Genomic DNA, 15,085 nt, shown 5'->3' with positions numbered 1-15,085 from the left:
AGGCCTCCATGAAGAACAAACGGTAGATTTCTTGCAGACCTTGCTAGAAGGAGAGGCCAAACGCCAGATACAGTTATTCGATTTTAAAGACACAGATACAACTGCTTAAATCTTAGTTAAACTTCAAGAACTATATGGCGAGCGTGCATCACCGGCTAACCTGTGAATTACGTTTTCCCATAAACAGGCTGTCAGAAAACAGGTGGGGGGGCGGGGGGGGGGCTTCCTCTGGTGATTACAGGAAGCATTCCAGAAGTGGAAAACTGCAAAGCCTGATGGTTCAGCCAGCAAGGTTGACACATTGCACGACCAGGTGATCATGGCTCTGCAACCAGGCGCTATAAAAAAAGACCTCCAACGCCAGATACGTCAAGAACTCCAAATGTATTTTTCCTGACTTTTACAGGACGTAAAGCAGCTGGAAAGTGAAGAGGGGAACGTACAGAGTGAAAGCTTGGCCAGGCGAGTGACTGTAGAAGAACCCCCTCTACAAGACGCTGCTGCTCAGTTGAAGAAACAGACACACAGAGTTCCTAAATCATAGGAAGTCATTACGGGAGGAACTAATGCTGAAGGAGCAGCAACCCATCCAACAACCCTAGAATTATTCCATGAACAAGGGGGACATGGTCGTTTTCAGAAGCAGCTAAGCTGGGTTGGCCAAGGCCGCCCCCATCTGTCTTCACTGTGGAGAGGGAGGCCAAATGCGCAGAGAACGCCCACAACTGCAAGCGCCAAAGCAGCCGTTAAACCGGAACGCCTGTCCACTTTAAGGCGAGTGGACGGGATGAGTACTGAAAGCAGAATGAGTCAATAAAGCCCTTTTTAATAGGGGAATATCCTTAGGTGGGGGTTATTGCAGGGGGAATCGCTGTGCCTTGTCTTCTAGACTCTGGGTATCAGGTGACCATGTTTAGTGAATCCTTTTTTCAAGGACAATTCAAACACTAGCAGCCTGGGCGGAAAGAAGGATTAGAATGGCTAGCCTTAAAAGGGGGATTAGAATGGCTAGCCTTAAAAGGAGAATTAGAATGGCTAGCCTTAAAAGGAGAATTAGAATGGCTAGCCTTAAAATAAGGATTAGAATGGCTAGCCTTAAAAGGAGGATTAGAATGGCTAGCCTTAAAAGGAGGATTAGAATGGCTAGCCTTAAAAGAAGGATTAGAATGGCTAGCTTTAAAAGAAGGATTAGAATGGCTAGCCTTAAAAGGAGGATTAGAATGGCTAGCCTTAAAAGGAGGATTAGAATGGCTAGCCTTAAAAGAAGGATTAGAATGGCTAGCCTTAAAAGGAGGATTAGAATGGCTAACCTTAAAAGGAGGATTAGAATGGCTAGCCTTAAAAGGAGGATTAGAATGCCTAGCCATACAAGAAGGAGTAGAATGGCTAGCCTTAAAAGCTGCTAATGGACTTTAATATCCTTATGTTGGGTATGTAGTGCTGGACTTCCTGTGTAATACTGACCCAGCAACGGCCCGACTCACCCAGCAACAGCCAGTACGTATACCCCTGAAACATATTCCAGAGCCTCCTGGTCAGATGGACTACTGTGGTGGAGAGACTCCTGGTCAGATGGTCTACTGTGGTGGAGAGACTCCTGGTCAGATGGACTACTGTGGTGGAGGGCCTCCTGGTCAGATGGACTACAGTGGTGGAGGGCCTCCTGGTCAGATGGACTACCGTGGTGGACAGACTGCTGGTCAGATGGACTACTGTGGTGGACAGACTGCTGGTCAGATGGACTACTGTGGTGGACAGACTGCTGGTCAGATGGACTACTGTGGTGGAGGGCCTCCTGGTCAGATGGACTACTGTGGTGGAGGGCCTCCTGGTCAGATGGACTACTGTGGTGGAGAGCCTCCTGGTCAGATGGACTACTGTGGTGGAGAGCCTCCTGGTCAGATGGACTACTGTGGTGGACAAACTGCTGGTAAGATGGACTACTGTGGTGGAGAGCCTGGATACAGAGACTGAGTTGAGTGGGAGGTACACATGCTGTAGCCTGGGTGCACAACAGATTCCAGTAGGTCTACAACCCCCAACCTTAAACCAAATTCCACAATGGTGCCCCTAAGCAAAAGTATGTCAAGTTGATAACCAACAAATACAGTCCCCACAGGTTGATTTGCAGGAACTGTCGGAGGACGTGCTCGAAGTTGCACTGAAACGTTGAAGGATGGGAAAGCTGTGTTCCAGAGGCTCTTGGAAACGTTCCACACTGTGAAGGACTTGCCCCAGAGCGACAAGCCAAAGTGGACCAACTTGTACAGAAATGGCATTGCATTTTCTTCCTAGAAAATAAGGGAAAGCCGCACACTCTAAGAGCTCAGATGCAAAAATGTAATAACCTAATAACCAACGTTTCTACAGCAAAGCTGTCTTCATCAGGGTATCATCACAAACACTGCGAGATGAGTCATTTATATAGTGTCAGAAGACACACAGGTGTTTGTAATCATGGCCAAGTGTGGCCTAATATCATTGGTTAACTCAAATATTTAAAAAATGTCATACAAAGAACATACAAAAAGACAAACAAATGGATAGCATACGATCATAGCATTTGTAGTCTAAAATGTATCTAACAAACAAAATGGCATTGCATTTTCTTCCAGCATGACGAGGACTTTGCGCACACCGATGCAGTTAGACACAACATCCCTACTGGAACTGTGCCACCGTTTCGAGAAAGGGAAAGGTAGCCCCATACCTCCAAGCTTTTACCAAGAACTCAGGTCCTCAGGTCCACCAAACTGGAAGTCTTCCGACTAGCTTGGAAAGACAATACTGTGCAGTATTGAAGAGCCCTCACTGCTGCTCGATCATCCTATTTTTCCAACTGAATTGAGGAAAATAAGAACATTCCAACATTTATTTTTGATACTGTTGCAAGGGTAACTAAAAAGCAGCATTCCCCAAGAGAGGATGGCTTTCACCTCAGCAGTGATACATTCATGAACTTCTTTGACGAAAAGATCATGATCATTAGAAAGCAAATTATGGAGTCCTTTTTAAATCTAAGTATTTCTCCAAAGCTCAGTTGTCCTGAGTCTGCACAACACTGCCAGGACCTAGGATCAAGGGAGACACTCAAATTGTTTAATCCTATATCTCTTGACACATTCATGAAAATAGTAATGGCCTCTAAACCTTCAAGCTGCATACTGGACCCTATCCAACTAAACAACTGAAAGAGCTGCTTCCTGTGCTTGGCCCTCCTATGTTGAACATAATAAATGGCTTCCTAACCACCGGATGTGTACAAAACTCACTAAAAGTGGCAGTAATAAAGCCTCTCTTGGAAAAGCCAAACCTTGAACCAGAAAATATAAAAAACTATCGGCCTATATCGACTCTCCCATTCCTCTAAAAAAAATGTAAAAAGCTGTTGCACAGCAACTCACTGCCTTCCTGAAGACAATCAGTGTATACAAAACTCTTCAGTCTGGTTTTAGACCCCATCATAGCACTGAGACTGCACTCGTAAAGGTGGTAAATTACCTTTTAATGGCGTCAGACCAAGGCTCTGCATCTGTCCTCGTGCTCCTAGACCTTAGTGCTGTTTTTGATACCATTGATCACCACATTCTTTTGGAGAGATTGGAAACCCAAATTGGTCAACACGGACAAGTTCTGGCCTGGTTTAGATCTTATCTGTAGGAAAGATATCAGTTTGTCTCTGTGGATGGTTTGTCCTCTGACAAATCAACTGTGTTCCTCAAGGCTCTGTTTTAGGACCACCATTGTTTTCACTATGTATTTTACCTCTTCGTGATGTCATTCGGAAACATTATGTTAACTTTCACTGCTATGCGGATGACACACAGCTGTACATTTCAATGAAACACGGTGAAGCCCCAAGTGGATGGGGGCAAATGTTCTACTTTTAAACTCGGACAAAACAGAGATGCTACTTCTAGGTCCCAAGAAACAGACAGATCTTCTGTTGGATCTGACAATTAATCTTGATGGTTGTACAGTCGTCTCAACTAAAACTGTGAAGGACCTCTGCGTTACTCTGGACCCTGATCTCTCTTTTGACGAACATATCAAGAATATTTCAAGGACAGCTTTTTTCAATCTACGTAACATTACAAAAATCTGAAACTTTCTGTCCAAAAAGGATGCAGAAAAGTTAATCCATGCTTTTGCCACTTCTAGATTAGACTTCTGCAATGGTCTACTTTCCGGCTACCCGGATAAAGCACTAAATAAACTTTAGCTAGCGCTAAACACGGCTGCTAAAATCTTGACTAGAACCCCAAAATGTGATCATATTAGTCCAGTGCTAGCCTCTCTACACTGGCTTCCTGTTAAGGCTAGGGCTGATTTCAAGGTTTTACTGATAACCTACAAAGCATTACATGGGCTTGCTCCTACCTATCGTTCCGATTTGGTCCTGCTGTACATACCTACACGTACGCTATGGTCACAAGACGCAGGCCTCCTTACTGTCCCTAGAATTTCTAAGCAAACAGCTGGAGGCAGGGCTTTCTCCTATGGAGCTCCATTTTTATGGAATGGTCTGCCGATCCATGTGAGAGACGCCGACTCGGCCTCAACCTTTAACTCTTTACTGAAGACTCATCTCTTCAGTAGGTCCTATGATTGAGTGTAGCCTGGCCCAGGGGTGCGAAGGTGAACAGCAGGGCACTGGAGCGACGAACCACCCTTGCTGTCTCTGCCTGGCCGGTTCCCCTCTCTCCACTGGGATTCTCAGCCTCTAACCCTATTACGGGGGCTGAGTCACTGGCTTACTGGTGCTCTTCCATGCCATCCCTAGGAGGGGTGCGTTACTTCAGTGGGTTGAGTCACTGATGTGATCTTCCTGTCCGGGTTGGCGCGCCCCTCGGGTTTGTGCCGTGAGGGATATCTTTGTGGGCTATACACGGCCTTGTCTCAGAATGGTAAGTTGGTGGTTTGAAGATATCCCAGTAGTGGTGTTGGGGCTGTGTTTTGGCAAAGTGGGTGGGGTTATATCCTGCCTGGTTGGCCCTGTCCGGGGGTATCGTCGGATGGGGCCACAGTGTCTCCTGACCCCTCCTGACCCCTCCTTTCTCAGCCTCCAGTATTTATGCTGCAATAGTTTGTGTCAGGGAGCTAGGGTCAGTCTGTTATATCTGGAGTATTTATCCTGTCTTACCCGGTGTCCTGTGTGAATTTAAGTATGCTCCCTCTAATTCTCTCTCTCTCGCTCGCTCTCTCTCTCTCGCTTTCTCTCTTCTCTCGGAGGACCTGAGCCCTAGGACCATGCCTCAGGACTACCTGGCTTGAAGACTCCTTGCTGTCCCCAGTCTACCTGGACGTGCTGCTGCTCCAGTTTCAAATGTTCTGCCTGCAGCTATGGAACCCTGACCTGTTCACCGGACGTGCTACCTGTCCCGGACCTGCTGTTTTTGAATCTCTCTCCCTACCGCACCTGCTGCCTCTAACTCTGAATGATCGGCTATGAAAAGCCAACTGACATTTACTCCTGAGGTGCTGACCTGTTGCACCCTCTACAACCACTGTAATTATTATTATTTGACCCTGCTGGTCAGATATGAACATTTGAACATCTTGGCCATGTTCTGTTACAATCTCCACCCGGCACAGCCAGAAGAGGACTGGCCACCCCTCAGAGCCTGGTTCCTCTCTATGTTTCTTCCTAGGTTCCTGCCTTTCTAGGGAGTTTTTCCTAGCCACCGTGCTTCTACACCAGCATTGTTTGCTGTTTGGGGTTTTAGGCTGGGTTTCTGTACAGCACTTTGTGACATTGACTGATATAAAAAGGGCTTTATAAATACATTTAATTGATTGATTGGTAGTCCAGAGTATGCTAGCAAAAGGGGTAGTGAGAGAAACCAGTAGCAGCACCTACAGTCCTTGTTAAAAAGAATGAAGTCTGTCACACTCCGTAACATGTTTTTTAGGCTTTAATCTGTGTCTGGGAAACAAGCCCAGGATGTGGTATTATTGGATCATCTATTTGCATTACACCTCCTCTTCCTCCTCCTCCTCCTCCTCTTCCTTCTCCCCTCCTCTTCCTCCTCCCCCTCCTCCCCCTACTCTTCCTCTTCCTCCTCCCCTCCTCTTCCTCCTCTTCCTCCCCCTCCTCTTCCTCCTCCCCCTCCCCTTCCTCCTCTTCCTCCCCTTACTCCTCCCCCTCCTCTTCCTCCTCCCCCTCCTCGTCTTCCTCTTCCTCCTCCTCCTCCTCCTCCTCCCCCTCCTCTTCCTCACACCCCCTGTCAGACTGGTCTCTAGAATCTCTGTGGTTTCTAGGGAGATCAATATGGTGTAGTGCACTACTTTAGTCCAGAGCTTTATACCACACCATGTGTGGTTCTGGGAAACTGGCCCGGTACAGTATGTATTACTATATATTATACAGCTTGTTCTCTATAATCTGTGTGTGGTTTCTGGGGCGATGGGTTTTTAAGATTACATTTTCTGGGGCGATGGGTTTTTAGGGAGAAATCTTCTGCGGCGATGGGTTTTTAGGGAGAAATCTTCTGGGGCGATGGGTTTTTAGTATTAAATCTTCTGGGGCGATGGGTTTTTAGGGAGACATATTCTGGGCGATGGGTTTTTAGGGAGACATATTCTGGGTGATGGGTTTTTAGGGAGAAATCTTCTGGGGCGATGGGTTTTTAGGATTACATCTTCTGGGGCGATGGGTTTTTAGGGAGACATATTCTGGGGCGATGGGTTTTTAGGGAGACATATTCTGGGCAATGGGTTTTTAGGGAGAAATCTTCTGGGGCGATGGGTTTTTAGGATTAAATCTTCTGGGGCGATGGGTTTTTAGGGAGACATATTCTGGGGCAATGGGTTTTTAGGGAAACATATTCTGGGACGATGGGTTTTTAGGGAGAAATCTTCTGGGGTGATGGGTTTTTAGGGAGAAATCTTCTGGGGCGGTGGGTTTTTAGGGAGAAATCTTCTGGGGCGATGGGTTTTTAGGATTAAATCTTTTGGGGCGATGGGTTTTTAGGATTAAATCTTCTGGAGTGATGGGTTTTTAGGATTAAATCTTCTGGGCCGATGGGTTTGTAGGGTGAATTGTTTTTGTTTTTTTGGACGATGGGTGTGTGGTTGCTGGGGAGATACCATTCGCGAGGCCAGGAACTCCATTCCTCTGGCCACCTGGAAACTATAGCAGATCAGATCTTCTATAGTGAGAGGAGTCTTCCATAGGTCCTCCACTGGAGGGAGGGAGGGAGGGAGGGAGGGAGGGAGGGAGGGAGGGAGGGAGGGAGGGAGAGAGAGAGAGAGAGAGGGAGAGAAAGGATTTAACTCAGGTATAACTTGTTTTGATTCTACATTCATGAGGCTCAGATGGAGCTCTTCAGTCAAAAGCTCAAGACTGAACTTTCAGCACTTAAAATCCAATATAGCAATTCACACCACTCACTCTTCTCCCCAGCAGGAGAGGGGCTCTTCTGATTGGACTTGCTGGATGACTGACTCTGGGGGCTGCCAATAGAGGAGGAGGATGTGGAAGGTGGGAGGCGGGCTCTCTGCTCCACTTGTCCCGCCTCTATCATGCGTCTCACCTGGCTCTGAGTCTTAGGCGAGCGGTCCTGAGGAACACACAGGTACATCGTGCAAGTTACCATCTACACATTGGACAGGATTTAAATCAGTAACTTTGCGCCATTTAAAGGTCATTTCCGATTTAGACGACCTATGCAGCGTTTACCATTAATGTGGTCTCAGTGAACGCGGGACATTGCCTTTAAAAACATGCAATACGAACAAAGCGCAAATTGGATTGAGACCCGGGGACTTAGTCTATTCCAACAGCCATCGTGTTATAAGAGCCTATGATCTATGATGTTATAATAAACCCTTTTCACCAGCTCTGCAACAGAACAGTCCTCACACTCACCATCACTTTCCATTGATTTCAGTTGTTTTTCTCAATTGAACAAAACATTCTGTAAATGTTGTATGTAATTGATCCTAGTGTCACCCTGATAAAACAGTTATATTATGTCAAACACATCTGTAGATTACAGACCACGAGTCAGTAACTAACTAAATGCCTCTGAAAACTAAAGACTTAGCATTAGGTCTTACCCTGTAAGGTGGGGAGAACTCTCTCTTGGCTCTCAGGTAGTTGGACAGGTTAGGGGTTAGGGGTTAGGGGTTAGGGTTAGGTCTTACCCTGTAAGGTAGGAAGAACTCTCTCTTGGCTCTCAGGTAGTTGGACAGGTTAGGGGTTAAGGGTTAGGGGTTAAGGGTTAGGGGTTAGCATTAGGTCTTACCCTGTAAGGTAGGAAGAACTCTCTCTTGGCTCTCAGGTAGTTGAACAGGTTAGGGGTTAGATATTAGGGGTTAGGGTTAGGTCTTACCCTGTAAGGTAGGAAGAACTCTCTCTTGGCTCTCAGGTAGTTGGACAGGTTAGGGGTTAAGGGTTAGGGGTTAAGGGTTAGGGGTTAGCATTAGGTCTTACCCTGTAAGGTAGGAAGAACTCTCTCTTGGCTCTCAGGTAGTTGAACAGGTTAGGGGTTAGATATTAGGGGTTAGGGTTAGGTCTTACCCTGTAAGGTAGGAAGAACTCTCTCTTGGCTCTCAGGTAGTTGGAGAGGTTCCCATACTTGCAGTACTCCACCACCACCATGAGGGGGGCGTTGGGTTTGGTGCATGCCCCCAGGAGGTTGACCACGTTAAGATGGTTCCCAATGTGGATCAGAATCTTCAGCTCTGACATCAGAGCCTTGTGGTCACTGGCACACGCTCCCTCTGGACACAGGAGACAGGGAGAGACTAGGTCAGGACACACACATTTAGTTATTTGCTTTGTTTGGGGACCTTTTATACAGCGGTTGCTGTTTTGATAGACAACTGAGGACATCAACAGGGAACATGGAACATGACACACAAAAACATGCAGGCAGGCAGGCAGGCAGACAGACAGGCAGGCAGGCAGGCAGGCAGGCAGGCAGGCAGGCAGGCAGGCAGGCAGGCAGGCAGGCAGGCAGACAGACACACCTTTCAACATCTTCACCGCCACAGTGTCCAGGCTGCTGTTCTTGCTGATTCCAAAGATGGAGGCCTCGATGACCTTCCCAAACGCTCCATGACCCAACACCTTCCCTGAGAGAGGGAGGAAACAATAGAGAGAGCGAGAGAGAGAGAGAGAGAGAGAGAGAGAGAGAGAGAGAGAGAGAGAGAGAGAGAGAGAGAGAGAGAGAGAGAGAGAGAGAGAGGAAGCAATAGAGAGAGAGAGGGAGAGAGAGAGAGAGGGAGGAAGCGAGAGAGAGAGAGAGAGAGAGAGAGAGAGAGAGAGGGAGTGAGGGAGAGAGAGGAAGAGGGAGAGAGAGAGGGAGGAAGCGATAGAGAGAGAGAGAGAGAGAGAGAGAGAGGGAGGAAGCGAGAGAGAGAGAGGGAGAGAGAGAGAGGGAGGAAGCGATAGAGAGAGAGGGAGAGAGGGAGAGAGCGAGAGGGAGAGAGGGAGAGAGAGAGCGAGTGAGAGAGAGAGAGAAAGAGAGAGGGAGGAAGCGATAGAGAGGAAGCGATAGAGAGAGAGAGAGAGGGAGAGAGAGAGATATAGAGAGGGAGAGGGAGAGAGACAGAGACAGAGAGAGAGAGCAGAGAATTAGAGAAACCAGATGTGTTTCTAATTCTTAAAGTAAAGACGTTTTGATTTATCTGCTGGTCTGGTTCACTGATCCTAAAGTCCCTCCAGACTGCAACATCTGCTCTCTCTGTTTATTATCTCTGCATAGTAACTTTATCCCTACCTACATGTACAAATTACCTCGACTAACCTGTACACCCGCTCGGTACCGGTACCAGCTGTATATAGCCTCGTTATTGGTGTTACTTTAACTGCATTGTTGGTTAAGGGCTTGTAAGTAATCATTTCACTGTAAGGTCCACCCACACCTGTTGTATTCAACGCATGTGACGAATAACATTTGATTTGATTTAATGAGTCAAATGTAAATGTATAAATGAAAAAGTTAAAATGTAATAGGATTCTAATTCCAATGGCCACAGGGACAAACAACAGGGTTGTCATCCATCACTCTGGAGGGATCTAGACACTAACCCTTGGGATTGTGTGTGTGTGTGTGTGTGTGTGTGTGTGTGTGTGTGTGTGTGTGTGTGTGTGTGTGTGTGTGTGTGTGTGTGTGTGTGTGTGTGTGTGTGTGTGTGTGTGTGTGTGTGTGTGTGTTACAGAGCACTGAACAGAGAGTGAACCAGCATCAAACACCATCATCATTACCACTGACTGCTACCCAAACCATCATCATCAGTAGCAGTCTGGGCTCCAGACCCGTTCAACAGGAACAGAGGAAACCAGAATGTAGCATTCATTAGCTTGGTTGATTCTTTTTGCTAACTCATTCATTAGTTCGGTTGATTCTTTTTGCTAACTCATTCATGAGCTTGGTTGATTCTTTTTGCTAACTCATTCATTAGTTGGGTTGATTCTTTTTGCTAACTCATTCATTAGTTTGGTTGATTTTTTTGCTAACTAATTCATTAGCTTGGTTGATTATTTTTGCTAACTCATTCATTAGCTTGGTTGATTCTTTTTGCTAACTCATTCATTAGCTTGGTTGATTCTTTTTGCTAACTCATTCATTAGCTTGGTTGATTCTTTTTGCTAACTCATTCATTAGTTTGGTTGATTCTTTTTGCTAACTCATTCATTAGCTTGGTTGATTCTTTTTGCTAACTCATTCATTAGTTTGGTTGATTCTTTTTGCTAACTCATTCATTAGCTTGGTTGATTCTTTTTGCTAAGTCATTCATTAGCTTGGTTGATTTTTTTTGCTAACTCATTCATTGGCTTGGTTGATTCTTTTTGCTAACTCATTCATTAGCTTGGTTGATTATTTTTGCTAACTCATTCATTAGTTTGGTTTATTCTTTTTGCTAACTCATTCATTTCATTCATTCTTCAGTTTGTTTATCCCTCCCTCCCTCCCTCCCTCCCTCCCTCCCTCCCTCCCTCCCTCCCTCCCTCCCTCCCTCCCTCCCTCCCTCCCTCCCTCCCTCCCTCTATCTCTCTAGCCCTCTCTCCCTCCCTCCCTGGCTGCTGGGGTGGCAGGTACCCTAGTGGTTAGAGCATTGGGCCAGTAACTGAAAGGTTGCTGGATTGAATCCCTGAGTTGACAAAGTAAAAATATGTTGTTCCGTCCCTGAGCAAGGCAGTTAACCCACTGTTCCCTGGGCGATGTGGATGTGGATGTCAATTAAGGCAGCCCCCCAACCCCTCTCTGATTCAGAGGGGGTGGATTAAAAATATCCCCCTTTATCTATCCCTACATCCCTCCTCTTCTTACCTAGTCGTAGTTTGTCCACAGATATCTCCCACTGGGACGAGTTGTAGGAGAGGTATTCAAACTGCTCATCCAGAGGAACCTCCCCTGGGTCCATTATGATGGACAGATAGCCTGTCTTTATATCTGCAGGGTTCACCTGGAGAGAGAGAGAGAGGCTCAGTGAAACATGGCCACATTGATGTTGAACATCTCTGTTGGATGTACGTGTTGAACCAAACATCTCTGTTAGATGTACGTGTTGAACATCTCTGTTAGATGTACGTGATGTACGTGTTGAACATCTCTGTTAGATGTACGTGTTGAACATCTCTGTTAGATGTACGTGTTGAACATCTCTGTTAGATGTACGTGTTGAACCAAACATCTCTGTTAGATGTACGTGTTGAACATCTCTGTTAGATCGTAGACATACGGCCTCTGATATTTCACATTGAGACTTGGGGTATTTGCACCTTTCCTCCTTTCGCCATGTGACTAAAGAGCTGAGGGAGATGTTACAGAGGTGAGGTCAGAGTTCACAGTCACTCTGATTGGAGGAGGTCAATGATCTCTTAGAACAGCCTATAGGGAGATCACAGTGCGTGTGTTCTGACCCGTTTAACGTTGCAGAAGATGAGGATGAGTAGAGCACAGAAGAACACAGCGAAGACACCCGTCCCAATCAGAATCACGATCTCCACGTTAGCCCTGTCACCGGAACCTGGTGAGATAAACAACAACAACATTAGCCCTGTCACCGGAACCTGGTGAGATAAACAACAACAACATTAGCCCTGTCACCGGAACCTGGTGAGATAAACAACAACAACGTTAGCCCTGTCACCGGAACCTGGTGAGATAAACAACAACAACGTTAGCCCTGTCACCGGAACCTGGTGAGATAAACAACAACAACATTAGCCCTGTCACTGGAACCTGGTGAGATAAACAACAACAACATTAGCCCTGTCACCGGAACCTGGTGAGATAAACAACAACATTAGCCCTGTCACCGGAACCTGGTGAGATATAACAACAACAACATTAGCCCTGTCACCGGAACCTGGTGAGATAAACAACAACATTAGCCCTGTCACCGGAACCTGGTGAGATAAACAACAACAACATTAGCCCTGTCACCGGAACCTGGTGAGATATAACAACAACAACATTAGCCCTGTCACCGGAACCTGGTGAGATAAACAACAACATTAGCCCTGTCACCGGAACCTGGTGAGATAAACAACAACAACATTAGCCCTGTCACTGGAACCTGGTGAGATAAACAACAATAACATTAGCCCTGTCACAGGAACCTGGTGAGATAAACAACAATAACATTAGCCCTGTCACAGGAACCTCGTGAGATAAACAACAATAACATTAGCCCTGTCACCGGAACCTGGAGGGATGAATGGAACATGGAGGGATGAATGGAACCTGGAGGGATGAATGGAACCTGGAGGGATGAATGGAACCTGGAGGGATGAAGGGCATGCTATAACCAATTAAATATCAATTTAGTTAATTCAATCATATATCACCAGCTATCCCACTGAAGAATAACCTGAATCAAGTATCACCATCTATCCCACTGAATAATAACCTGAATCATATATCGCCATCTATCCCACTGAAAAATAACCTGAATCATGTATCACCATCTAGCCCACTGAAGAATAACCTGAATCATGTTTCACCAGCTAGCCCACTGAAGAATAACCTGAGTCATTAATCACCAGCTAGCCCACTGAAGAATAACCTGAATCATTTATCACTGTGTATCAGATATCTAATATCTGTTCTCAATGACATGAAGCATTTCGCTGGACCTGCTGGACCATCTATACCATCTGGACCATCTGGACAATCTATACCATCTGGACCTGCTATACCATCTGAACCTGCTATACCATCTGGACCTGCTATACCATCTGGACGTGCTATACCATCTGGACCAGCTGGACCATCTATACCATCTAGACCCGCTATACCTGCTGGACCTGCTATACCATCTATACCATCTATACCATCTGGACCTGCTATACCATCTGGACCTGCTTTACCATCTGGACCTGCTATACCATCTATACCATCTGGACCTGCTATACTATCTGGACCTGCTATACCATCTATACCATCTGGACCTGCTATACCATCTATACCATCTATACAATCTGGACCCGCTGGACCTGCTGGACCTGCTATACCATCTGGACCTGCTATACCATCTATACCATCTGGACCATCTATACCATCTATACCATCTGGACCCGCTGGACCTGCTATACCATCTATACCATCTGGACCTGCTATACCATATATACAATCTGGACCTGCTATACCATCTGGACCTGCTATACCATCTGGACCATCTGGACCCGCTATACCATCTATACCACGCAGGTGTGTGTGTGTGTGTATGTGTGTGTGTAATAACGCTGTGTGTGTGTGTGTGTTCCTGTCTCACCCAGCACTGTGACGGCAGCGGAGGAGTGTACGCAGCCTCTCTGATTACAGGCGGTGCAGGTGTAGAGACCGGCGTCCTCTTCTCTGATACGCTGGATACTCAAAGTGCTGTTAGCGTTCTGCAGCTGAAGTCCTACACACACACACACACACACACACACACACACACACACACACACACACACACACACACACACACACACACACACACACACACCTGTCAATCACTGACACAAACACACATACACCACTCTGACAAACACACACACACACACACCACTCTGACAAACACACACACACACACCACTCTGATAAACACACACACACACACACACACACACACACACACACACACACACACACACACACACGCACACACCACTCTGACAAACACAGACACACACCACTCTGACAAACACACACACACACACCACTCTGACAAAACACACACACACACACACACACACACACACACACACACACACACACACACACACACACACACACACACACACACACACACCACTCTGACAAACACACACACACACACACCACTCTGACAAACACACACACACACACACACACGCACACACACACACACACACCACTCTGACAAACACAGACACACACCACTCTGACAAACACACACACACACACACACACCACTCTGACAAACATACACACACACACACACACACACACACACACACACACACACACACACACACACACACACACACACACCACTCTGACAAACACACACACACACACACCACTCTGACAAACATACACACACACACACACACACACACACACACACCTGTCAATCACTGACACAAACACACATACACCACTCTGACAAACACACACACACACACACCACTCTGACAAACACACACACACACACCACTCTGATAAACAACACACACACACACACACACACACACACACACACACACACACACACACACACACACGCACACACCACTCTGACAAACACAGACACACACCACTCTGACAAACACACACACACACACCACTCTGACAAACATAACACACACACACACACACACACACACACACACACACACACACACACACACACACACACACACCACTCTGACAAACACACACACACACACACTACACACACACACACACACACACACACACACACACACACACCACTCTGACAAACACAGACACACACCACTCTGACAAACACACACACACACACACACACACCACTCTGACAAACATACACAACACACACACACACACACACACACACACACACACACACACACACACACACCACTCTGACAAACACACACACACACACACCACTCTGACAA

General features: G+C 46.5%; 1 protein-coding gene across 3 annotated transcripts in view; it reads right to left on the bottom strand.

Annotated features, from left to right (window-relative positions):
- Positions 1-15,085, bottom strand: part of LOC106612321 (vascular endothelial growth factor receptor 3) — a 787,633-nt gene that overhangs the window by 27,564 nt on the left and 744,984 nt on the right. For all 3 annotated transcript variants that reach the window (XM_045724268.1, XM_045724267.1, XM_045724269.1), the window contains 7 exons: positions 13,732-13,863; positions 11,876-11,982; positions 11,283-11,418; positions 8,977-9,081; positions 8,525-8,727; positions 7,394-7,562; positions 7,090-7,184 (listed from right to left, as the gene is read on the bottom strand). In XM_045724268.1, the coding sequence (XP_045580224.1) occupies positions 7,090-7,184; positions 7,394-7,562; positions 8,525-8,727; positions 8,977-9,081; positions 11,283-11,418; positions 11,876-11,982; positions 13,732-13,863 (947 nt within the window). The remainder of the gene's footprint in view (positions 1-7,089; positions 7,185-7,393; positions 7,563-8,524; positions 8,728-8,976; positions 9,082-11,282; positions 11,419-11,875; positions 11,983-13,731; positions 13,864-15,085) is intronic.

This window comes from Salmo salar, chromosome ssa09, assembly GCF_905237065.1.
Source record: "Salmo salar chromosome ssa09, Ssal_v3.1, whole genome shotgun sequence".
NCBI lineage: Eukaryota > Metazoa > Chordata > Actinopteri > Salmoniformes > Salmonidae > Salmo > Salmo salar.
This window is presented reverse-complemented; position numbering and strand designations above follow the sequence as displayed.